Source organism: Ischnura elegans, chromosome 9 (assembly GCF_921293095.1).
Source record: "Ischnura elegans chromosome 9, ioIscEleg1.1, whole genome shotgun sequence".
Classification (NCBI taxonomy): domain Eukaryota; kingdom Metazoa; phylum Arthropoda; class Insecta; order Odonata; family Coenagrionidae; genus Ischnura; species Ischnura elegans.
The window spans coordinates 38,430,375-38,457,484 of record NC_060254.1 but is presented as its reverse complement, the minus strand read 5'-3'; the positions used below and the strand labels follow the sequence as shown (position 1 = coordinate 38,457,484).

Sequence of the window (27,110 nt, the reverse complement as noted above, 5' to 3'; positions counted from 1 at the left end):
GGTAGGTTTTCTCCGGTCCAGGGCATGGTTGTTCGTGTAAGTTTAATTGTTACATTTGTTGAATACCCCAGTGTAAAATGGCCAATTAGAGCTGTATCCGGTGGTTTGAGAATAAAATTAAAAATATCCAGTAATCCATGAAGATTGGTTGGAATTTATAATTTCAAACCAAAGGTCGTGGGTTTGAGTCTCACTTGGGTGATTTATCCTTATCCTAGGAATGGATGTTTGTGTGCATTTGATTGTTGAACATAACTTAAAAACCCCAATTTAAAAGGCTGAATATTGCTGTTTTGGGTGGTGTGGAAATAAATAAATTGAACCATCTTTATTTAGCTCAACCTTAGATCATATTCAGCAGAACTCCAGTCGCAGAGAATACCTATCAGGATAGCAATGCTTATGAGTCAACAGACCCAGGAGAATTTCATGTAATAATAATAATAATTTTTATTGTTCCTAGAGATCACATGTTCCGGTGACATTGGAAGTCATCAAAATAAAGTAGATAATTAAAGTAATAGTTACAAATAAATGAAGTGATATAACATTTACAATTTTTACAGATAAAAGAAAAAAAGTTACAATTTTAGTGGTTGATGGGCAAAGATTACTCCGAGCCCAACATAAAATCCTTCAGGCTATAATAGTTGTTTTCCATTAAATATTTCTTCAAAGCATTCTTGAATGGTGTAGGTGGAAGACATTTAATATCATACGGTAGCTTGTTGTATATTTTTGATAGGGAGAAAAGGGGTCCTTTTTGGCAGAAAGTGCTATGGTAGTCTTTGAGGTGAATGTCATTGGTGGTTCTGGTAGCGTGATTATGGAGAGAACTATTTTTTGGAAAGTATTCAGGGTTATTCTTAACAAAAGAGGCACAGTTGAGTATGTACAGTGATGGGAATGTTAGTATTTTCAGATCATTGTAAAGAGGCAAGCCAGGTGCTCGCATAGAAACTCTGGCCATGGCTTTCACTGCACGTTTCTGCATAGAGAAAACTTTGTGGCAGCAGCTAGCATTACCCCAAAAGATGATGCCATAAGTTGATCACGCCACAATATGTAACAAAGGATAGACGAGATAAGTTCATCACGTCAAAAATATATGAAATTTGCATGCAACGAAACCTGCCCCCCAGTTTATTTCTATGTTTGATGTCACAGAATATGTTCATTCCAATTGGCTCTTTAAAAAAAGGCTGAGTTACTTCAGGAATTGAAGGTAGATAATATCTGTCAACTTCCTGTTATCATATTCTCTGATTCATGCAGCCACAATTAATTTCTTTCAGTAAATACTGTTACAGTGTTGACAACGAACATGGTTTGACCAAGTGATTCTCTGAATAAGGAAGAAGTAGAGAGGGAGATGCATAGTGTGTTCCCTTCAATGTTGAAATAATATATTAGGAATGTACCAATTTGAGACCAGCAACACACAAATGAATCTTGCAAGATGCTGTTATAGTAAGCAGGAGGTCAACATACTCTTGTGATTGTTGCAAGTAGTTAACATCCTGTTATAGTTCCTAATAAATCCTGCATTATCTCCCAAGATCCAGCTAGGTGCAGGGGTATACAACCCTGGACTTTTTATCCTAAGTTTCACCCTTCCTATAGGTTAATGCTTATAATAACATGTTACCAATACTACAACATTCTGCTATACGTGACTGGATCTAGCAGGAATCTGCTTAAAGTTCCAGATGGAATTTTTACCAGGGGCATCAACCATGCAACTTGCCAAAGAAAAGTTGTGTTTAGAGATATTACCTCCACAACATGTGGAGCCAGCACATATTGGTAAGTTCATATTGTTTACTTAAATGCTGTCTACCTCCAATGCCCATTGGCGTGTTAGCACAATTATGACAGAATACCTTATAAGTTGGAAAGAGGTGTCTGCGATGGGGCTCCAGCCGGTTGAATAAAAATAGAAGAACTCGATAAATTAATTCATCGGTCGCATAGCGACAAAAAAACCCACGTAAAGGATATATAACTGAAAATAATTAATTTTAATTTCAGTCATCTCCCCCACAGCATTGATGATATGACAACAACATGGGGATTGGAGGTAATGGGGAAGGCCGGAACGCCATGCCTGGCGGCAATGAAATAATTGTATAAAGACAAAACCAACAAAACTCATTATTACTATGGTGTATTCTTTCTCTGGAATTACAACACTACTCTCCTATCAAGCCAAAATTAACCAGAGAACCTTCTATTATCATAATCACCGGCATTGAAACTATTCCGATGGTAGATTGCAATTAGGCGATAAGCGTAAAATTTACGACAATTAATGGGATCCGTGCAACGCTGAAGGAATCCCCGTAGGCAGACATAGGATGCGCCATTTTGGAACATCCCTTAATTTCTGCCCGGAGGTGTTAATTTTTCACCTACATGAGAAAACAATGGGATAAGAGGTAATTAGAGAAAAAACTACTTTATAATAAAATGTGAGCTCTGATAATAGTTATTGTGCGTGAAACCGAATAAAATGCAATGGATATTCGCTTCCCTGCGGCGTACTTTAAAAATCGATTAGACCGGAGTTAACAAATTTGGAACATTCTTGATTGACCCCCAGGTAGGTTAATTACTAGAAGTAAAATATAGCGAGTGGGGTGTCTATGGAATCTAAATCTCACAAATAACTCAAAAATCACAATTTAAAGTTTCTTATGTGTACTAGAAAGCAGGAAGAGATTTTATTTTGACCGGCTTCACGAGAACTGTCGCCGGCGGACATTCTTACAATGAGAACGCTGAGGATTATGGGAGAGACAGATGAGTGAACGATCACTGTGCCAGATTGCCCTGCCGAAGTATTTGGACATTAAAAAGTTGTTTTTCTTGCGTTCTGTGAGCATGTTAGGGCAAGATGAAGTGCAATGAAATAGAAGTAGCTATAGGTTTTCATAATAATGTAGTCATGATGGACATTTAACGAAAATATCGGTAGAATCTGAATTTACGCGAAAGGAAAAAATACACTACGGAAGCGTTCTACGCTTTCGACAACATACGTTTTATTAAGTTTCCACGTGAGTTTACGGTGTTACTATGTTTTCAATTGCCTTTTTAGCTGTTAATAGTAATATTTTATGATTGCATGCCTTCTTAAATGCTTATAACTGTCTGGGAAGGGATTGTTTGTATATTGTTGCAAAGTCGCGAGCCATGCTAAGGTTATTGTACTATTAGTGCATGCCCCACTAGTGATGCGAAGATTTAGTCGGTGGTCTTTATTCATTAATTATGGAGTTAGAATGCTTCGTAGGTGATTTAGTTGAGCCTATCGCATTCATCCAATCATGTTTATTGAGGAAAAAAATCTGTGGCATTATAATGCTGACATTGCAATGTTTATGTTAGCACGTTTCATGAAATTGATTTTAAAGTACTCTTTTGATTTTTTAAGGTGTAACTTAAGCCGCCTTTCGATTAAACCTTGGGCTTAGCCCGCTTAATCGTCTGATGGCAGGAACTGTCGTGGAAAAAATGGATATTGATGAAGATGCTGTTGTCGATCTTAGTGTAAAGTAAGTTTATTAGGTCATTGACCTAAACTCTTGTTCACTATTAAATTGCATCTGTCGGAACAGTGTTTTTGTATTATTATATAATGAAATGCATTTATATTTGTTAGGAAAGACCGTGCCCCTCCCTCGAGGAAAGATGCGAGTGATTTGCCTCAAGATTTATCTAGGAGTAACAGAACTCATGCTTCACAACCCGAGGATTTGGCTGTTGGTGATTCTTCATACATAAATAGAGACTTAATTCCTCGAAGCATAAAAGAATTCGACGACAAGTACCCTAGAAGAAATCTAAGGCCTCGGACCGAAAGAAATTATGCAGAAAGTCCGGACATAATTGTCCTTTCCGACGAAGAGCCTCGTGTAAATGGATTTGCGAATGGCTACGAGAGTGACAGCGATGGTGGCGAAATGCCACCTCTTCCTCCAATTAAGGTAAGTGCAGTACTCGTCACATGTTTACGCGCTTCCGTTTAAAATCGGACTGCATTTGCGAGGTACTCATTCTGTTGTGTGTCACTATATCCATGCGTGTGCATTGTGTACATAATCCAATTCCAACGGATGCTGTGGCAATGTGTAATTCGTTATTTGCAATTTTTTTTCAGGAGTTATCTCCTAGTGAACTGGAAGAGCGTGAAAGAAGTATCAAGAAGCTTAGAGAGGAGTTAAGAAACGAAGAGATGAAGCTGGTCTTACTGAAGAAACTTCGCCAATCCCAGCAGATGAAAGAGAACATCGCGGTTGTTCCTCCTACATCGCAACAACAACAGCAGCAGCATGCGGTTCAAGCACAGCCGACCCACCACCACCATCATCACCACCACCACCATCACCATCAGTCAACACCGCCTCCTCTCCCCCCATCATCCAAAGTGCCTCCTTCCACCTCCATCAGCAAAGTTCAGCCATCTCCGCAGCAGTCGAGGGACCATCATCAGTCACACCAGCACTCAAATCAGTCACAAACCCCAGGCCAGTCACCTGTTCAGCAACAGTGTTCTCCACATTCTCTAGTCAGAGCCAACCACAATAAACAATCGAGCCCTAATCTCATTCCACCATTGTTGAGAGGGGTAAGGGTTAAGCTTATTTATGCTTAAGCTTATTAAAAGTTAACACTTCTAGTTTTACCAAAACTAGAAGTCTTAGCATTTAGTAGCTTTTTTGGTGTTATGTGCAGAATTTGATAGATAACGGAAGGAGAATGCCTATAAATTTGAATGTAGTCCATTGTGTGCATTTTTGAAAGAATGCTTAGAGTCAGCGGGCAGACACTGACTTTGATGTTGGAAACCTGTCCAGTCTTTCATCACTTAGCCTTCTGCAATAATTTCATTACTATTCTAATGAAGTGTTCAGCTAATTTGTTGAATAACTTCAAAGTAAAAATTAAATTATCTGTTCCCCTGTTATTAAGTCAATCTGTTGTTGTTCATTATCTTCTTGGCAGTGTTTCTATTACTACATGTTTTCAGTATATCTTTTTATGATGTTGTTTACATATTTTAAAGGAAATAGTATATGTCGTTCTGTCTTTGTTATTGTTTATGTCAGGTGAGTATTATCAGAGCTCCAAAGCTAGTTACATGTTTCAGTTATCAATTTTGGGACGTCGATATGTCCTCCTTGCTTTTGGCCTTTCTTATATGAATGATCATCTTTATTCAAATATCGATTTTCATGCTGATTTCTGACTAATTAGACCACTTCTGTTGAAATTAATGAGAATGGATGTGAAGTTATTACTTACAAAAATTAACTTCTCTCATAGTTTCTATCAATTTATTTTGGTTGCCTAGTCAGAAAAAAACTTTTCGAATTAAGTTAGCAAGGCTAATGTGTAGTACCAATTATTTGATGACAGTTGGGAATAAATGTTAGAAGTTTTTGTTGGAATGGTGCATCTTTTTTGGGGCATCACTTTGATATTTTGATGCAAGGATTACAAGTAACTGTCACTGTACACAATCCATTCTGAGTGGCTAATGGAGATGACATATTAGTTGATAGAAGTAGTGGTGGGATGAATGCAATGGCAAATCCAAGCATTGTGTTCACACCACTTGTGAGAATTATGTTTAGCTAAAATTGTTTTGCTTAGTATCTCTATAAATTATCTTCCAGAATTTATCCGCTTTTTAGCTCTTGCATATGAAGTAAATAGTTACATTATCATTCCACCATGTCTATATTCTGATGGGAATTTTTGAAACAACTAAATGAATTTTTTCAGAGATAGTGAGGAAAATCTGAAAGAGATTTCAATATTCATTTCTTGGTAGTTAAAAACTTCTGATTGCTTGCATGAAATTGAACCAGCCAATAAATACTGAAAGCTTAAATGTGATTTAGTAGGACTTAATGTTTTGATTATATAGGTTTCTATCAGGAATTAGATTGATTAAGAAATGTCTTGATTATGAAGTGTTTAGTTTCAGATGTGAATAAAATAGCAAGATTGTGCGGTGAGGTATTGTGTTTAAATTTTAGGGCAAGTGTAGTGTTTTGAAATATTATTAATTATAAAAAAACATTTCATAGGTATATGTATCTACAAATGAAATTAGTTTTTGCCTAGGAATTATTTGATTTTAAGTTTTAATGGAGAATTTTATATCTATAGTTACAATTTTGCATCGTTGTGCTCTGTTCTTGCCCTCTCTTGTTGGCAGTAATGAATTATTTTTATGTTGAGAAAATCTAATTCAGGGACTTGATGAATCAAAATCATCTATACTTAAGTTATTTGGGTTCTCCATGGACCAGTATCCTCTTAAGCTATATTTTAATCGCATTAACCTGGCACATCATTAAAATCCAAAGGATCTTGCTAAAAATTGTTTGAAATTAATATCATACCTTTTATTTTTTTATAATTCCTTTGACTTAATTTTTGATAGATATAGCCCTTGTGGTATGAAGAGTATTTTAACACGTTCACTACCGTGGATTTTAGGGCGAATTCACCCATTGTGCCAAATGACTTTCTTTTTTCTTTCGCTTTAGTACTATGGTCCTCTCCATGTGAGTTTTGTGTGCTTTGTGCCGTGTGTGCCTTGTAGGTCACGTCATATACACGTCGCCGAAGTAGCTGTGACCAACGGAGTGCTATTAGTGGCAAAAAAAAAGTGACTCATTCATTGGTCATTATGACCAAAATGGCATGAAGATGAAGTATGCGTTTCGGTCAGTATGACCGATGCGGCAGTGAACGTGTTAAATAGGAATAGAAGAAAGTGTTCTCAACTTTCGGTGTAATCAATGTAAAGTACGAGTGTTGCCATCAATTTTTAATCTTTATAGCTTGGGTATAAATGGGGTGTCTGGCAAAAATACTTGTCAGTAACTTTAGTTCCAGGATAGGTTTGTTTGTGCTGAGAGTAATCATTTTCAACGGTTCAGTTTATCATTTTAAGTACATCACTTTTGAATTATCTTTGGATTGTTTTCTGTTAATTTGATATTTGTTAATAATGACGTAACTATTATTCATCTTTATGTTGCCAAATTGGCTTCACTCTTTTATGTTTCTGTTCATTTACTGGAAGTTCGGTACCGTGCCGGGAATTGTTTGAATTTGTTTTAAAGTGGTTTGATTTAATTCTCAATTTATTTCAATTTATTGTTTTGTCTGTTGAGGATTTTGACTTATATATTTGAATTGCATTCCGATAGCAACCACAACCGTCTCGAAACCAGAATCTCCATGCCCCACCACCATTGATGATGGCTCCACAAACCCCCAGAGGATCCACTACTCCGGGCATCCCTGCTAATATCTTAATGGCACAGCAATCACTTCTACGTGGTAAGTATTTGAAAAATATACTCTCATAAGCTAGTGTATTGCCTAATAATTACTATCAGTTTTTGTGAAGAGAAACCAGTATCACTGTGGCAACATTCGTAGAGACAGTGTCATAATGACAGAGTGGCAGATGGCAGCTAACAGTGAAATTTCAAAATGCAATTGGGATTTATTTCCACTTGTTTATTGAGCAACTTTTATCTGTCCTACTATGGAATATTCCGGGGATAAGAATTCTTTTTGTTTACTCAGAGTTTTACTCATTTTGTAAGAAAGCAATATACAATGTCGTATTGATATTACCTAATTTTGCACTCTATGGTAGTGGTGTAGCCAGGAAGTACATTCGGGGGGGGGGGGGGGGGTCCAAAACCAGGGGAGAAAAAAGAAAACAGTACTAAGTAATGGGTTTTAAATTCATGATTTTTCAATATTTTGTTTTCTTTTATCAAGGAAAATAATTGAGTATTTACATTTTGGGGAGGGGGTTGGGACCCCCTAGACTCCCCTGGCTACACCACTGCTCTTCGGTCACAGTTTTGTTTTCTTCCTCCTGTGCTCTCCCAGTGTCTGTCATGTGTGGGCCAAATTCCCCTTTTGGCTCTTGCAAGCATAATTACACTTTTGGCACCATTTTCCCAGACACAGTTATGCCATACTATACGTGTATGTGATCGAAAGTTTGCAGACTTCTAACTGCCACTTGCACAGCAGGATGATAAATAGCATTATCAGTGAAAGATATAGTTTTGTGCAGGTATCTATCATCTTCTCTTCGCTTTGCATCAGTAAAATATGTTTCTACTTCCGAATATTGTAAATATTTTTCACTTGACTTTGCTAACAGCTGCTTTCTATTGTCTGCCAAAGTCATGCTTGCCATTGAATGAAAAGTCTAATCACAAAAGTGGAAATTCCAGAGCAGTTCCAAAGAGATTTCTTGGGCTTGCACTGCAGCATATTTAACTATCCGTTCATTCTGTTCATCCACTCATGGTCCTCAGGTAGTCCAGCGAAAAAATCAAAGTCCTTCATATACAGAGAAGCATTCATGGGTGTACCAAATCTAAACCTAAAGTGTCGGGTGGTATTAAAGCCTGTACAGGGGTGCCGACTTACAAAAAATATTGGGGGGCCCCAAACCATCTCCGTGTGGAAGAATTTGTTTTCTTTCGATTCACTCTTGCTGTTTGTCAGTTATATTTGGTCCCTCTGAATGCGGAAACTATCGGATGGATGTTTACATTTTAAGGTTAATCGCTCCAGATTTCTCTATATGCTTGGGGACTCCAAATGGATTGGTTGACCACAGTAAATATTCTTCGGCATTTAGACAGATGTTATTCATGCTAATTCTTTGCAGCTATAGCTGAAGGTGAACAACCTTTGGACTAATGGCCAGGGATAATTGATCTATTGATTAAACTTGACGGTAAAAGTACACCTTTGGTAAAATATTGTAAAAATATACGTACCTTTATTTTTTCAACTGAGAAAATAATTGATTTTATGTGGAAAAATTAAATACCAATCAGGAATGTCGACTTGCAAAAAATATTGGGGGGCCCAAACCGGGGATCTGCCCCGGTAAATTTTATAAGTAGTGAATTTAAGTTTTTTAAGCATTTTAGAAGAGTCATATGATCAACATTAGAACCCTGATCACTCGAATCTCGGTATCTGGACACTCCGGGGAAAATCTACAAGCCTGACACGTTTTTTCCTCACATCTGTAACGAATTTTTGGGGGGGCTCAGGCCCCATGGAGTCGGCGCCGCTGAGCCTGTAGCATGAAAATAATCCCCAAATTCATTTGAATAAAAGGGAGGTCTGTTGAAAATCCATCAAATAGACTGAAAATAGAATAATATTATTGTGATCCTATCAAATGTGTGGGTTTGGGAATTTGACAATGTTTCCATCAAAATATAAGATGTGAAGGGAGTGTGTGCCTCAACGTGCTTGGCCATGGTGAATTTATATGGAAGGCAATTGCTGACTTGGCTAAGTCTATGTATGCATATTTCTCTCAAACCGGGGCCTGAGGGGAAGAAATTGGTGACACTTTTTCTACACTTCTTTTGTACTTTCAGAAAATGACTTCATTATTTGATTCCTGTGCATCACTTGTCTCCTTGTTAGCATTAGAATGACTTAAAGCCATTTCTGTGGTCAGTAATTTTCTCCCTATCAGCAATATTTATGTAAAAATGCTTAATATTAGGACTGGATATCGCACTCTTAAAAACTAATCAGTTTCCCTAAAAAGACCTGGAACTCTCAGAGAATTTTTTAGTTACCATGCAATGGATTCCATTGGCTGTGACTTTTGCTGCAATTAGCATAGGAGGACGGTGATGGATTGAAAAACCGAAAAATGTGCATATTAAGTAAGGAAATAATTGTCCCATAAAAAAATTATGCTTAAAAGTGGGATGGGGAGTTGGAAGGGAGTTCCTTAGCTCGAGAATGGCTCACTGGCGTCGAGCAGAAGTTTTAAGTTGCTAAGTTTAGAAAAATGGGAAGTGGTTTCTTGAAAGAGTTTTACTCCTCACATTCACACCAGTAGGACTCTTTATCATGCAATATGCCTTCCTGCTCCCCAATTATTTAACCGAGCTGCTTGTCTGGGTCACCTTCTATGTTCTTTGCTGAAAAACAATATTTTTTTGCAAGTAGTGTTTTGTTGCCATAGGATTTCAAGATTAGTTCAGTTGAGCACCCCAAATTTGGAATTCCCTAATCAGGGGACGCTCTTAATCTGGCAGTACTTCCAGCGTGTGCCTTGCAGGAAACAACTTTTGTTGTATGATCACATTCTTCTTCACCTGCTGAGACTTTCCCACTCTTAATAAAAGTACTCGCTGTTGTATATGTTGTCACTAGGACACACAATTACTCTTATAAGACTTCATTGTATTGTCAGAAACTGCTGCGTCTGTTGTCTATGCCTTACAGAGATGACTCAATCAGGATTTTGCCCTGCCATGCAAGATAGACCGATATGAGTAACCAAAGACTTGAATTTACATTATTTTTTTTACTTATCATAAAAAAATGATTGTAGGATTATATGAAAGAACTGTATGGCAAATATCTTTACTGAGGAAGTGAAAAGAGCCACCTGTGCATAGGGAATTGCATTGATGCCTCTCTGCTGAGTTGCAAGTGTGACATCTTGGAGATGGGCAGTACAAGATGAAGTAGTAGAATTGGAGGGAATCTGTTTGCTCTGGTGTGGCCCATACAAAGAAACAATTTTTCCCCTGGGTACAATCTTTTTCCATCAGTCGCTCCCAATGTATTGATGGATATTTGCGAAGATGGAGCACCCTTGTGACATTGATGGAGTCGACGAAGACGATGGCAGACAGCCCATTGAACTATATTAAAAACGGCCTTTATGGATCGCAATGGACTTTTAACACATTGAATAGATTTTATTTACTTAATTTTTGTCTAAAATATTTTTGAACTAATTCCATTCTCTTCCACACCCACCCTTTGAACGCTTCTAGTCTTCTTTCATTCTCCTTCCTTAATGTCCACTATTCTAGTCCAATAAGTGCTACATTACCAAGTCAGACTCTTCACAAAGCCTTTCTTTAAGTTTTTACATATTAATTCTCTCAACAGCTCTTTCCTATTAACAAACACCTCTTTTACTGACATAGTTCTTTCCCTAATGCCCTTAGTCTCGTGTCTGTTTTCTTGTAATGTGAAGCCCAAATTACTAAACTTATCCACCTGCTCAAGTTAGTGACTGCCGACTGTAAACTTAAGCCTCACATTCTTAGCTCGCTCTAAGTGGCCACTTTTCTTTTTCCCGGTTGGTGGCTGCTGAAGACAGGTTTCACTGCATGTTCCTTTTCCCTATTTTATATTTTAATTTTTTTGTGATTCATTTTATGTCTCTTGATTGAAATGTAAAATGTAATGATTGTTATGTTCTCCTAGGTGCACCTAATTTGATGAGCAGTGGAGCTAGGACTCCTGTGTCAACTCCTCCCAACCTTATGATGGGCTATCAGATGCAGTCTCAAGCAGACCGAGTGGAAAGGGCGACTCCAAAGGAAACTCATCATTCTCCATCAACTCCTACCATTCCTCAGACTGTAAGTCACATAGCAGCCTTTTTTCTATGTTGTTGAAGAATATTTTTTGCTCATTAAATAGCCATGTCATCAAGAACTGCTAAGCGGTGATAGTAATCATTTAATTTGTATATACTAAAATTTAAAACTAGTGTACTAGCAACCTCCTCTATCACAGTAAAAATGCATTATATCTGTTTTACTATGAAGTCATTTGACCATATGCATGCTTGGAATTTAAAGTGCCTTGACTTTACGAGTCTTGGTTTCTGAAATTATATTATATAATGAGAAATTTTTTAACAAGATTTTACATAATTTTATGCCACCATATTTACTTATCTGTTGTGTGTCACCTAATGCACTAGCAATTCATTGTGTGATGCAATGGTAGTTCAGTTTGCGATAGAATTCACGTTACGAAAACTCCAGGTGTACGGTTTATCATCGTAATACAGGGGTTAATTATTATTTCTGTTTTATTTTCTGTCTTTTGGCTTCTCACATTTACTCAACTGCATGATCTATTTTTCTCTTTGCCAGTTTGATTGAAAATAGTTAGTTTGATAACATCTACCTTTCCCTTCATTCCCGTTTTCAATATTTCAATGGTGTTTTCCTTCTTAATTAGCCAAGGGGCTGCTTTTGATTTATGTTTGTCCTGAAACCAAGCCAGAAATCATTTTCTTGTGTAAATATTATTTACTCAGGAGCTTCATTTGAAACCATACATTCTTGGTAATAAGTCTTAAATCTTTTTGTAAAAGAAAGTAGAAAAAGGTCTCATATTTACATACATTTATGTAATTTACTTATTTCAAACATGAGGATTAATCAAAAATTAACCTCAGACATGTGTGGGTTTTTCATACAGAGGTAAAAGGACTAAATTTATAACTTTGGAATATATATTTTTTTAATTTCTGAGTGTGGATAATTGAGCCACTATTTCTCGATGGCTGTTTGTCAGTTCCATTTCCTCCTCTCCATGTTGTAGCTTGCGTTTTGCATCTCTCTTTGGTAGTCAGTGGTATTTTCTGTCAATTCAAAGTTTTTGGCACTTCGTTCTCATGCAGCTCACTACCTATGTCTCAGAAATTTTTTCCTGCTTTGCTTATATTGAAGAGGAGGACTTTTTCTTTCCCCTTTTTGCCATAAATTAAAACCGTCAGCAAATAAAATATGCTTAATCTTCTTATTGTAAATTTTAAGTTTGAGTGTAATAATCCTGTTGTTGTGACCACAAGGTGTAGTGACATCTCAGGATTAATTTTCATTTCCTTTGTATTTTAACTATGCATCCCTAAGCTATAAATCAAAGAATTTTATCTAGTTCAGGGCATTTATTGGGTTATGAGGAAAACAGATGTGCTTACCTGTTACATTGGATTTTTTTAGATGAATTCAAAATTTATTGTAACCCTGTGGCATGAGCTGAAAGGTACTCTAGAATAAGTTTAACATTAGTATAATTCTGGAGTACCACATAATTTAGAGTCGTGAGCCTCCGCTAATTATGCTAAAATATGTATTAATGTGAATGAAGTTAGTGTAGTCGAACCTCCCATGTACAAATCTCTAGTTTACTAAGTGGCTCCATTTTGCAAACTCCTCTCTTCGTCCCGATCGTGCACATAGGGAAAGTCCTGTGAAAGAACTTCCAATTTTCATAACCTCCATTTTTCTTATTCCACAAAGTACCTATTGTATCTTTGGGCGTGATATCATTTCCATTTTATGAAGTCTAGTGGTTCCTCCATTGTTCATGGCAATTGAGGGAGCTGCCTTATCTGATAATAGAGAAGTGGACGATGTCAACTTATACCAAAACGATTGCAATAGCTGACAATTTCGTTCGTTCCCCTCATAAAAAATGATAAAACTATATCGTCAGGCATGGGGCTTGACGATATAGTTTTATCGTGACGTCGACGGTGTTGCTTTTGAACCATTTGTGCAAACCATGTTTCTGAAGCCGTGATCTCGCTGCCACAGATGAGCAGTCTTCAGAAACTGGGTAATAAATGGAGTAGTAAGAACACGAGTAACATCACTTTATCGCCACTAAAAATATCGCAGTCGGGAAAGTAAAGCGGCTAATGATTCCGGAAAGCAATCTAAAATAACATAAAATGTACGTAAGTAATAATAGATTGATTGAATTACATATATGATGAAAATTAATTACAAGATATAAAGGTTAAAGTTTGGATTATTCGTGCTTTCCGATAATTCGTGCCGCCTCTCCATCATTAGCCTGGATAATTAGGAGTATGCTGTAGTTCACATGATGCTATGAATGGTTTGTAACTATCCCAATGACTTCTCATTACCTATTGAAAAGAGGAAGGTAATAAACGAGCACTAAGTGATAAGATAGAGATTCTTGTAATTTATTACTAATCTAAAATGTATTGTGTGTCTTATCACTACACTGAATTCATATAGATTTTTTATTACCATATTTCTTTCATTATACAGTGCACAGGTGATTTGTAAAGTCAGGCATCCTAGACAAAGCTTAGGCTATCAGCTAAACAATATTAATTTGCATGATGTTATGAGTAGTTTGTAACTATCCCAAATATCCCAAATCGGTGTTGGGGTAATCCTTGTGGTCGGTAATGCAAGAGTGTAGAACATCAAAGAGGATAAATTTAGATTGTAATGTGGAAAGTGTTCAGCTTCCTTTGTGAAGAAATTTGGTTGGAGAATCCCAATAAAGTACAAATTTTAGTATCACCATGTCTGGATATTAACAAAATTCTTAATCTGAGCAGTGTAAAACTAACATAGATTCTTGTCTTGGAGTGCTCGTGTCTACAAGCACGACCGCTTGGCAGGCAGACCATGCTGGTATCTTGTTACTTATATGCATGTATATAAATGAAGACATGATAAATGCGTTAATTATGTAACATGTCTTTGAAATTGGTCATAATATTAGGAGAAGGAGGTTTTAAAATATGTTCTTGATCCACCAAGGATTCTAGTGGTATGACTGGAGGTCATCATAAACCCAGACTGTAAAAACATAAAACTGTTCCAATATAAAGTTAATCAATGGTAAATATGTCAACATATCATTGACTAAATTTAAAGTGAGCATGCTGTGTTTTTCTCAATTCCTCTTATTTTACCAGATATTCTTTAGATGTTTATTTTATTTATTTTGTACTATTCTCTGTGTAGCAGATACTGCCAACTGCAGAAAACAAAACCACTGTCAATCCCCCTATCACTCCAATACCGGAACAGGTATGACATTGATGATACTTCATTGTTGCCTTGTTCTTTAGGTTTCATTTCATTTGCTTTGGGTGTGTTTATTTTTATAGTTTAATAGAAGAAAAAAAAAACTTAAGTTGAGATTTTATTATGTTTGAGTGGAACCTAGCAGGAGATGTAACTTCCATTCTTACTGTAATTATTTGGCTTATGGCAATGCTGGTTAAAAATTGTTTCTGCTTAATGGTCATGAGCAATGCTTAAATTTATTCTGCTGAATTATTGTGGATGAATGCAGAATTCTCTTTTTAAATTTCGTTCGTTTTTCCAAATATTATCATTGGAGCCCTATTACTGCAATAACTGCAAGTTATGTTATTTTGAAATAATCAAGATAATTTTTTTAACGCAGATGTGAAGGATTTGGGGAAAGAAATAGAATTTATGTCATGAAATTACTGAGCGTGCAACTAAGTCTCCACTAAAAGGGCTCAGGGGATAAGTCATTATGTCACTAAGGAAGCATTTAACAAAAATCTTGTGAAATTATAATGTTTTTTTTTCTGGATTACCTCTCTTATCTTGAGGCGTGTAGTTTATACCCTTATTTTGAGAAATGATAATGCATCTAGAAATTGGTTTGAAAATTATTTTCCAGTTATTCTGAATTGAGCTCTATTTTTCATTGTGTCTATTCATTGAATTCTGATCACACACCTATTGATTTTGAAATCTCATATTTTTCTAAATGAATGCTATTCCCAGTTAGATGCCATTTTTTTCACTGGGCATTGATAGTACTCACAAATTTTGGAAAGTAAATTGTCATCCTAACTTTGCAATTAGTCTGTTTAAACTCTACTCAATTTCCTTTATCTAATTTCTCCTTTCCTTATTAATCAGCTCATTGTAGAATGATTTCTGTATTAAAGGCACTTTTTTTTTGCTTAAAAATCTTATGATATCTATCTCGTTTAATTTGATGGTTCCACACACAGCTGGTTGTATTAGTTTATTTACTAGTTATGCTAGCTTTAATTCTGAGTGAATGGTGTTCAATGATGTAGTATTGTTGATTATAAAGTATTGGCTCTGCATGCCCAGATAATTAAGTTATAATTTTTGTTATGTGATACGGACTTATTTCTTACTTCATTAAGTTTGTTTCAAGTGATGATAAATACAGTTTGAAAGCAGATGCTTAAGAAGTAAGTCATTTATAAACTGAATATAATTTAAAATAAATCTCAATAGAAATCCATAGTTGGGCATCATCTATTTATACTGGAGATTGGATTTTCCGTGGATGATTTCCTTAGAAATCTGGTCCCTTCTATTCATCAGTATCAAATAGTGTAGCTCACTGAAAAATATGATACTAAAAGAGCGAGGAATTAGGCGGGAAGTAGAATTATGTAATGATTTACACCTTAAATGTAGTACCAATAATGTCCACAATTCATTAGATTTGCATTGACATGGGTGAGCTTTTGTACAAAAATGTGGTGCTATTAATACCAGTTATGTTTTGTTTAGCATGTTGTGTTAAATGTGATGGCTTAGAATGTTTCATAAAAAAAGTTAATTCAGTGGTAAGTTTTTGCTATAGTAGTGTTGGATGAAAAATACAAAAATAGAGGCGTGTGTATAAGAAAAGTCGGGAATGTTAGCATATTTTTAGTCTTTAGTCTTTAATTCTAAATACATAAGTTAGTGTTTATCGATGTACATAGTTTCTTAGATTTGTTGCAGGGGATATTTTTATAATTCTCTAGTATCTTATCAAAGTTTAAGCGTGAGGATCCTCCTATTGGGTGTGTTTACGTATTACTTATAACTGCATACTTCTTTTAGGCCATAGAATGTCCTTGTTGAAGTGATTCTTGACCTTAGTGCTCGGAAATGTTTTTGCAAATTTTAGACTTTAAGGTATGTGATGGTTGCCAGTGGGCATTTTTGAATTTTCGGCAATGACAAACACAACATACTGATATTTTATGCTTATATGTGCCATTTTTGTGTGTCCTCAGCCATAGATCTGTGTGCATTCTTTGAGCAATTAATAAATTATTCATTCAGTTTTATTAATAAGATATCAAATCAATCTATAAGAGTAGAAATGAGAGTAGGGACTCCTATGAAAATAAGCATTGGTTTCATAACATTTTTATCATTAAAAAAAGGTTGTCAATTATGAACATTTATGAACATCCTTAATGGTAGAATCTTATTCTGCATTCATATTGAATTTAACCTTAAATGCTTGGAATATTTTATTATCATCATCATTCAAATTTCAAAATCAAAGTTAGTTGTGCAATAACAGAGGAAATGGTATAGTAGTTTGAGTTATGGATTGAAGATCAGCATAAGGATATCACTCCCCTGAGACTGGACTAATTGAAGTGTAGGCTCTCAGTTTGCATAAAGAGCATAAGTAATGGACACACTAATAATTCCAGAACAACAGATTTTCATTCTGTATGTTTGTTTCATGAACTTTCCTGGAGTTAAGAGTACACCCATGTCTCGTATAGCGCAAGGGATGCGTTCCTTGGGGTCTTTGCGCTATACGAATTTGCGTTATACGAGAGCGTTTTAACATAGGGAAGATAGGGATGCGTTCCTGGTAGCATAGGTCTTTGGTATTGAATTTCCTCTAAAACATCTATATTCCCATAAAAAGCCTCAGAAAACATTATTTCTATAAATATATATAGTTTAAAACATCTTTAAAGATAGTATTCACGCATTCAAAGACTTATATTCACGTTAAAAAAATTCTTACGTGCTTTCGAAATTGCATCCTGTCATGCGGGTGGGCTAACATCTGCTATCTCAGGGGATCGTAATGCGTTGCCGGCAGTTGACGATTTTTTAAACTAGTCTAAAAACAACTGTTGTGTCACCTAGGCCCTTTTGTAGCTCATCGAAATGACAGGAAAATGCTACTTTAAATGCCATTTCATAGCTAGCGGAGTTTATGAATGATAAATCATTTTAATTTGAAGTCCTCCGAGTCATTAGCAGCTACGTGAAACAGTCTTTAAATGCCTTGAAACCTGACCCAGGTTTTCCTTCCCTGAAAATGAATGAACGAGAATGCATTCTTTTCCAAAAGAATATCGTCTCGTCAACACTAGATCTAGTTGAGGGGGAAAGGAGCCACTTTCAATAACAGCTTGGAGTTCATCAGAAAATGTTGTGGTGGCTGCACTATCAACACTTGCAGATTCACCTGATATCGCCGCACTGAAAATACCTGCTTGCCGTTTAAATTCTGGAACCAACCGCTTTCACTAAATGTCTCGGAGCGATTACCACTCTCGTCTTTTTGTACTGATTCACCATGAACTTTCTGTATGTGTAGACCGCTTGGTTGAAGTTGGTGCGGCTGAGGTCACTGATATTTTAGCTTCGTCTTTATTCAAAATAAGGCATCGTGAGTTTAAACTTCCACGCAATATCGCTTTGACGCTCTCCATTTTCAAAGCAATTGACCTCCCTCAAGTCCTCTTCTAGGTTTATGGTTTTTCTTGATAAATTCTTGATTTTTCTACACGCATTCCTATTTTTTGCCATATTCTCTTGGTTTTTACTCTGTATGGCTCTATCTAAATCACCTTCTTCTGCTGAACTGTATTCCTGAGACGCAGAAGGCCTATGACTGCGGGGAGGGAACGAAGCCATTGTGTTTGAGACTCTATAGTGGACCCTTTTATGTGTTGATGCTATTCATGCGCAACTCAGCCACCGCTCCATTTCTCCCCCGTGAATACCGATGACCTTGAAGGCTTTTGCGTAGACCCTCTACCTGGAAGTCAATCGCCCGGTAACCTACGACGGCAAAAATACGTCTCAAACCGTATTGCTGAAAAAAAAACTCATTTCCACTAGCCCCACGCTTAATTAACGATCTAAATTATTTATTATCATTCTGTTAAGGAGGCGAGATAAATCTTCGGTAGGCCGGCTATCTGGACCCAATGACGAGTAATACTTTTGGCAATTGCACAGCAATGAATTTCGATTAATATATAAACAAAAAAGAAGATTTGAGGCAAGAAATAATATTAATATGCGTAAATTGATAGAAATTACGTGTGTACTTAGCGCAAGTTCACGTTTTATCACGAGAGCGTTTAAAATTTTTGATTAGGCTACACTGCGTTGCAATGTTTCCCCGAGGAACGAATTTGCGCTATATCGAAATTGCGCTAATCGAAATTGCGCTATACGAGACATGGGTGTAATGTGTTACTGGCTCTCAGTAATGTTGTAATTTCTTTGTGTTTAATTTGAATACAACTTTTCTGCATAAGTTTAAAAGTGTTTTTTTTTTAATATTGTAAAGTTTTGGATTTTAATTTTGATGGCTACATTTTTCAACATTACCCTTCCTTGGTGGGAGCTATCGCCCATGTTCGGACGTGTATTTATACGTCATTTTGCACCTGCGGGCCTAGTTTCTTCAAATGGTTACAGAAATGGGGATTTTGGTTTGACTAGGTGTACTTTGCTTTTGAGAATTTTTCCCTTAAATTAACATTTAACTTCACTTTGTACATTTCTACTTTCATATTAGTTTTCAGGGACACATTGTGTATTAATGTGCGGACCTCCAGTATTTGTAAATTAATTAAATTAATTTAAGAGTCGATGTTTTATTGGAATGCATGTGCAAAGTTTGAGATGTAGGCACTTTGCATTGCTGGCATACTTTCTGTAGAGATTTTTTTAATACAAAAATAATTAAATGATGGCTGGATTTACTGAAAGTAATGTAAGAAGTGAGAGATTTCATTATTTACTTCGTTTTGAGTTACAGTTGAGGTAATGCCATCATTCAGTATTTCATCATCGTTAGAGTAAAAGGAAATTTAATCCTGTCCTAATAATCTCTGTAACCTCTCTCCAGTATTTACTTGAGGTGCGTTTCATAAGAATAGTTAATCTTAATATTTTCAATAATTAATAAGTGTTTTATTGGTGAATCATTCCATAAATTTAACGCCTCACAGGAAAGAGCTCGTGTAGAGGACAACCAAACCCCTGCTCAGCGACAGGCTGCTGCTAAATTGGCTTTGAGGAAGCAACTGGAGAAAACATTGCTTCAGGTAAGAGTTTATTTCTTCTTTAATACTTTCCACTAGAGAGATACTCAGCACAGCATAGCTCACTGCCAACTCACTTGGCAGTATCTGAATGCACCACTGTGTAATTCAGGGACCTTTAATCATAAAATTCCAAGGGGGCTACTGGTACAGAGGGTGAAAACATCTTAACATGAAAGATAATCACTTTCTATGGGCCTTATGTCACTTGATGTGTTTTTAGAACTTTCAAGAACTAAAGATGGCATGATATTCTTCCTGTTCACATTTTTTAATGTGAGAAAGTATTAAGTGACCAGTCTCAACATCATTGTATGAGTAGCTTAGTCTATTTAACCCATTTATTGCTAATAAGACATTACCGTATATCTCCGAATATAGTCCCCCCTTTTTTTCCAAAAATGGCCGCGGAAAAGTAAGGGGGGGGGACTATAATCGAGTGTAATCCAGTTTAGCATACTAAAGGTGACCATAAAGTTATAAATAACGGCATAATGGCTAATGTTCTCGTAGTCTTTCTATTTGAGTATATTTATGAGGATTATAATCGGAGATATTAGTAAATACTGCCACGTTTTACCGGAAATTAAGACAATTTTTACCACAACTGTTGTACAGATACGATTCTTCCTATTCAAATAGCATATCGAATATGCGTTTTCACGGAATCCATCGGGTAGCCGCTAATTTTTCTTGGAAAAGTATTGTTAGAATAATTCAATCAACACTGATCACTTAATGACGCAAAACAGTAAATAATTAAAATGAAAACTAAACACACACTATCATTACATTAATCGCACACTAGAATTGAATCAGTAGTATATATATGTACCCGTCGCTCATTTATTAATTACATGATTTAAATAATTGCGAAAAATAAACAGATAAAGTGAACCTTTCGTGACGATTTAGCATTTCATTGCGTCCGTAGCTACTATACGTCCATGTGCCCGTGCGGTTCGTGTTTACAACCACTGCCTTTACCGCCTTCGCAGGACAAGAATGCGCAATAGGTGATGCATTTGTTTTTGAAAAGGCGCAATAATCGACGACTTTAAACCAGAAGCGCCGGCATTACTGCATTTGATCGAAATACAGCGACTCAGCATCGAAAGTGTGATCAATTTATTGAGGATTATCTTCAATTCGCCAGGGTAAGTAGGATCGATAAATTACGTCGCATAACGTTTCGCAATTATTTCCGCGATATTTTCTTTATTAAAAATAATTTTACGTTCAACAGTGAGGTGATGGATCAAGTAGAAAGATGAGGATCAATCCTGCGGCAGATTAGAGGCCATCAAAGACGGAGTTTCGATGCCAATTTAAAAATAGCCGTTGCAGAATACGCCGTAAATCATAGTATTTACAGCGCTTGCAAAACGCTAATACATCGCGGAAGTCATTTCGGGGGTCTCGGTGCGGCAGATTCAAAGAATTAGAGGAAAATATCGTCGAATTTGTGCGCAAATGCAGAGCAGAAGCTCTTTGTGTAACTTATGCAATGATTCGCGACGAGGCATTGAAAATTGATATAATATTTTTTCAGTTTTAATGTTTGTTGGAAAAAGTTTATTTCTTAATTTTATTACTTTGATATTTGTAAGTCCTGTAGTTTAATTATTTTGCTTATCAGGCATTTGATGGCAATATTTTTATAATATTTGTAATTTATTTAACACAATTTTATTTAGATTTCCTAAATTCTTCAGGTCACTTGGATTTGTGATGACTTGATGGGTGTGTTACACTGGATCTAAGAAAGTTTCAGGGCCAAATGCAATACTGTTTATGGGCTTTAAGTTAAAGCTTATATATTGACATTGTCTGTAGTCATTTGGAAATCAAAAATATTAATAATTTGTGAAGGTTTAAAAAATACAATAGCCTTGGATACTTAAAAAATTTTCTCATTTCTTCATTACATCTGGTTAAGGAACTATAAATTACTGATACATGCAATGGATCACAACATGTTTTAGGTATAGTTATTTTGTTGTGATGGAAAATATGTGAACAGATTTGTTCTTAATCTTCACAGAAAATAATAGTTTTTATCGAATCTAGAATCTTAACTTGCTAACCACAGAAAAATTGCCTTCCTTTACATTTAAAAATTTTTCCCAAAACTGAGGTCTCAAAATTGGGGGGGGGGACTATATTCAGAGGGGGACTATATTCGGAGATATACGGTATTACGGCCCTCGTTGGATGTTTGAGATCTACTATGGGCTAATATATCATCACAAATCATTACAATTTTCCTTTATGAAATTAATATAAATTCCCCTTAATTATTCCCTTGTCATACCAAATTCTATTAGGGTCATAGCATCAATTTATGGTGTCCTAACGTCCCCTACCACACGCCTTTTGGGCGGCTTGCGGGGTATTATGTAGTTGTAAATGAATTTCAGGTGTACTATTTGAACGAGCGGCAACGTTATCATCCATTTTTCTGATGACTAAAACATATGAAGTGAAACGCTTGTCCTTCATCATCCCGATGTCGCATTATTAATATCCGAAGTAATAATCGAGGCACAGTAGCAATAGGAAAACTTGTCCAAGAATAACAGAACAAAATAAAATGACGATGAGCAGCTAAATACTTCCTCAAAACAAATTTTACAGCATGCGCTCAGTGTATTTCCCAACTCTCTACGGTTGTTTAGGCACCTATGACGTCATGCCTGGCCTCGGCAATGCTCAGGTTTCTTTGCATAGTGGTCGGCTCAGAGAAATTTTTCTCGATTTTAAAGTCAATATTTTATTTCTTTTGATGATGAATGGAGAAACTGTAGGTATTTTTGCGAGCTAATATATCCATTTCACTTATTCAAAAAAGTTTTTAGAGCAATCGACGACCCGTGCAAGTTCCCCATTGACATTTTTGATTGATGCTCATTTATATGATATTTGCAATAATTACATGGCTGTACATTATTACTGCATATGTCATTTCAGTACTTATAATTGAGTCTTTGAAATGTCGTCCATTAGTAGCCAATGATCAATTTAGATTTTTGTTTCATATTTATCCTAATGTAATTATGTATTTATTTCCAGATTCCACCCCCAAAACCACCACCTCCAGAGATGCACTTTATTCCAAATCCGTCAAACACGGAATTCATTTATCTCTTGGGATTGGAACATGTCGTGGACTTCATTACAAAGGAGCACAAGACTCCGCCACCTCCCGATGCCTTTCAGTGCTCTCAATGTGATACGGATTTTACACCTGTTTGGAAGTGGGAGAAGAATCCATCTAAAGGTAAGTCCTTACAGTATTTCTCAGTTTTCTGTGTAAATGTTCTTGCATATTATACCAGCCATTTGACCTCCCTGACTCATTAGTTGTGAGACTGAAAAATCTCTGAAGAAACTGTGAAAATGTGTAAGTGATATGGATTGAAGAGGAGAAATGATAACAAATAAACTTATTCCATTGTTTCATTTGGTGGATGATAGTGTAGTTTATATGGAAAGCAGCTAAGAAACAGGTTCTCATGCCTACTCCTTTTTAGATTATCAAAGATCCTATCCTTTGTTAGAGTAATGCTTAAGAAAGGGCTTCTATGTTTTGTTAGAAATATGCCTTGGTGTTTCAGTTTCTAGTCTGTGTATCATTCCGTTCAAATATTGGATTTTAAGATGAGATATGGAGACTAAAATGAAGCCTTTATTTTGTTATGTGCTTCCTGAGGATGGAAATGAACCTATAAATAAGAAGATATTTGAAGTATAGCATTTAGCCGAAATGCCTATCAGCTAAGAGAGGCAATACTTCTGCCACATGCATTTTTTATTAGATTTAAATAAATGCTGCTGATGCATGGTAGCTCTGATTTTAAAAGATCTGAAAACATTTTTTTGATAATTTTAGGCTTGAATAATCTTTCAGTTATTGATTGCAGTCACATTGATTAAGCCCATTATATTTGTGAAATTTGAGGAGAGCTTGGCTTGGAGAGGTAATTTATAGCCATAAATTGATTGTAAGAGCTAATTCTTGTATGTATAAGAATTTAGGCTTTACCTGTCAACTGATCATAGGTCCAATTCTTCGGAATGTATATTCTTATTAATGCAAATGAGCTTTGTTTCGTTCATTCTCCATAAATCTATCAGCTATGGTTTTACCATGTCTAATACTCTTGCCTTTTTTTGTGTGTGAAATCTTTCCTGAGTGTTTTACTTCTGAGGTAAAAGGAAAAATTACTGAAGGACAAAGTATATCATCCTAGATCAAATAATTTCTGCAAATATATAATTTCAAGTTCTACAATTGTGAGTCACCTTACCTGCTTGGCTTGTTCCTTCTTTTTGTGGTGGTATTTTAATCGTTAATGACAACATCCGAGACCCCTTACCAAAAGGGTTAACATGTGGCTTTAAACTTCCAGGCAAAGAACCCAAGGTCATTTGTGAGCAGTGTGTGACGACAAACGTGAAAAAGGCTCTGAAAGCAGAGCACACCAATCGCTTGAAGACGGCCTTTGTCAAAGCTTTACAGCAGGAACAGGAAATTGAGCAGCGAATGGCACAAGTTTCCGGTTCTGTTTCGCCGCAGCCTGAGCCCAGCTCAAAGCCGGCCACCCCGACCATGGTATCTACCGTCCATCACGCGGCCACTCCCCCTGCGCCGGCTCCAGCACCGCCCCCACCTCCTCCACCTCCCCCTCCCCCACCACCACCACCGCAACCTCCCATAACCCCGACCCCTGCCCCCCCACCTCCCCCAACTCCGCCAAGCAGGCAAACAGATCACCACACACTGGCGGCCGCCGTGGCTGCCGCTGCACAGCTTCCCAAGCTGTCCGAATCCAAATTTGCGGCTGCAGCCGCGGCCGCTGCAGCTGCTGCGGCCCAGCATCCTGCGGCGGCCCTACAGGCGGCTCACCAACAGCTCTTGCGCATGCCCCAGCACCACCAGCCCCTCCCTGCCCACATGCTCCCTTTTTCGCCCCTGCTCTATCCCTATCAACTGGCGATGGCGCAGGCTGCAGGAGGGAAGGGCCCCGTGGCCGCCGCAGCGGCCAACCTTGTCGAGCTGCAGCGCCAGGCGGCTGACTTGCAGCGCCAGTATCTCTTGGATATGATCCCGCAGAGGTCGTTGAACCAGGGGGGTGGTGGTGGAGGGGGAGGCGGTAGTGGGGGTGGCATGAATTGGAAGACATGATGTTTCCCCCAGTTCAGGCAGACTCCGCAGCAGCATCAACAATCGCAGGAGCCTTCGGGAAGGAGGCAGGGGGTTGGGGGCAGGGAAGCTGACAGCACGGACCAAAATGTTGACATGTCGTTCACCTCCATTCCCCCTTTCCCTCCTGGGTGGGACCTGAACTGAATCCGCATGTGTTCTTATGTAATTGACTTGATTTTGGGTACTCAGCTAACGAAAGCATGATTGAGCTTCCTGACTTTTGTAACCTTTGTTGGCAAGGAAGGTGATACTGATCTCTTGCCATTGGATTTGGCTGTCTCTCTCTCTCTACATATATATATTCACGTATATCCATAGATTCCTTTTTTTCAAATAAGGAATAAAGAGAACCTCAATGTTTTGCAATCTCTTCATTGGCGTTGTTGGGACCTCATGGAAACAGTACTACTGTCTCACTGTCATGTCGCATAATATCCTTTGAACTTTTACGTTAATGATGGTGGAAGCATTACTTTCAACGTTTTCTGATTCTCATCTATTCATATACCAGTGGGTTGCGTTATTGTTGTGTACACTGGTTACATTTTTCACTCATTGGGTGTAAGGCAGTATTAAGGTGGCACAGTGAAAGATTGTTACATCGCTTGTTAGCAATGCTGTTATGACAAGAAGGCACTCTCGGTTGGTCCCAGTGGTAAAATATGTGGTGTATTTGGTGAAACATTACTATGGTGCACTTGTACGTTTCAATTTAAAAGATATTGTGGAGTACAAGAGTGATTAAATTCTTTGGGCCAGTTAGCCGCGATAATAAATGAATTGTTTACTACTATGTGGATGACTTTCTTCTAGATTTATGTGAGAACACTGTTCCATGCCTTAACAGTTTGGAATGCAGGATTTCAGTGTGTTGTATCTGTAATAAAAATATGGGCTGTAAATTTTTACATAGAGTGCACGCCTCACCTTGGCTGTGTGTCGTACAAACTCGTTAACGTTTTTCATCATACAGTATACTGGTACCTCTCATCCTTGATATTGTGTATGGCTTGATGTTTTTGTGAAGTATTAAGTAATTTAATTAGTAATTGTAGTAAAAAAGTTGAAAGCCTAATCACATAAAGTTGTGGTTTAAAAATAAAAAAAATTGTGTGAGTGAGAACATTTGGCATTGGAAAGTTGGAGATCTATCCTATTGGTTAAATTTTATAATGCATTTAAGTATTTGCTCATATTTACATTGCCAGTTGAAACATTTTCCAACTTTGCTTGCTATACCTTCCTGTTTGAGAAAGGTTGTCATGGTGTTAATATTTCTTTATTTTCCCCACCTGTGTGTTCAAGTTTACTCCTTTCAGAACTTCTCTCTGTTAAAAGTGAAACATCAATTTTGTTTTTTTTATATATATGCACTGGAATGAGTGGATTGTGGTGTGAATGTTTCTAAGCAGATCTGCAATAATCCCATTAATTAGTTTTTAGATTCAAGGGAAATGTTTTGTGTGACTGATTGTGGGATAAGAACCATTTTTGAAAGGCAGTGGTATTATTTATCTGAGTATTTGTAGAAAAACATGTAGGAAATTTCATAAATACAATGTGAATAAAATTATTTTGAGTTTCTTTTTGAATTATATGTATGTAAACGGAGAGCATACATAATATAGATCTACATTCTACACATGGAGGAAAAAATAAATTATATGGTTTTTAAGTTTTAAGATCTGTTTTAGATCAATTAGGTTGATTTTTGGTGGCTTTTGTAAAGTACTACCATGGCAAGCCAAAATAACTTTTATGATTGATATTAAATCATTTTGAATGAAAATTTTGTACCTTTTTTACCGAATATCCTCACTTTTCTCTGGAAAAAATAGCAACAGCAATGTAATATACATTACTGGAATAGGATGTGCTAATGTCAATGTAATTTTTTTATATTTGGCTCTGTAAATATGTCAAAAACATCTCTTGAAGTGCATGGTGCAGAATTCTCGAAGGGTTGGCTGGTCACACTGTTGACATGCCAATGCCAGTTCTGAGCAGCAGCGAAAGTTTTTTCGGCAGCAATGAGGCCAGTCACTGGCAGCAGTGTTGTTGCAGGATCTGCACTTTTCACAATTACCTAGTTGAAGTAAA

General features: G+C 36.8%; 2 protein-coding genes across 4 annotated transcripts in view; one reads left to right on the top strand and one right to left on the bottom strand.

Annotated features, from left to right (window-relative positions):
• Positions 1-2,345: 2,345 nt before the first annotated feature.
• Positions 2,346-26,832, top strand: LOC124165079 (transcriptional repressor p66-alpha). 3 transcript variants are annotated; one of them, XM_046542337.1, is made up of 10 exons: positions 2,346-2,438; positions 3,437-3,557; positions 3,665-3,989; positions 4,163-4,630; positions 7,233-7,365; positions 11,323-11,480; positions 14,652-14,717; positions 19,709-19,804; positions 22,874-23,081; positions 24,214-26,832. In XM_046542337.1, the coding sequence occupies exons 2-10, from the start codon at positions 3,493-3,495 to the stop codon at positions 24,987-24,989; spliced, it is 2,295 nt and encodes a 764-aa protein (XP_046398293.1). In that variant the 5' UTR covers positions 2,346-2,438; positions 3,437-3,492; the 3' UTR covers positions 24,990-26,832. The 3 variants fall into 3 exon arrangements, with proteins under 3 accessions (XP_046398293.1, XP_046398292.1, XP_046398294.1); XM_046542336.1 differs by lacking the exon at positions 2,346-2,438 and adding an exon at positions 2,803-3,059; XM_046542338.1 differs by lacking the exons at positions 2,346-2,438; positions 14,652-14,717 and adding an exon at positions 2,804-3,059.
• Positions 25,347-27,110, bottom strand: part of LOC124165080 (mucin-5AC-like) — a 40,911-nt gene continuing 39,147 nt past the window's right edge. Inside the window, exon 4 of the mRNA XM_046542340.1 lies at positions 25,347-27,096. Within this exon, the coding sequence (XP_046398296.1) occupies positions 26,930-27,096 (167 nt within the window). The 3' untranslated portion in view covers positions 25,347-26,929. The remainder of the gene's footprint in view (positions 27,097-27,110) is intronic.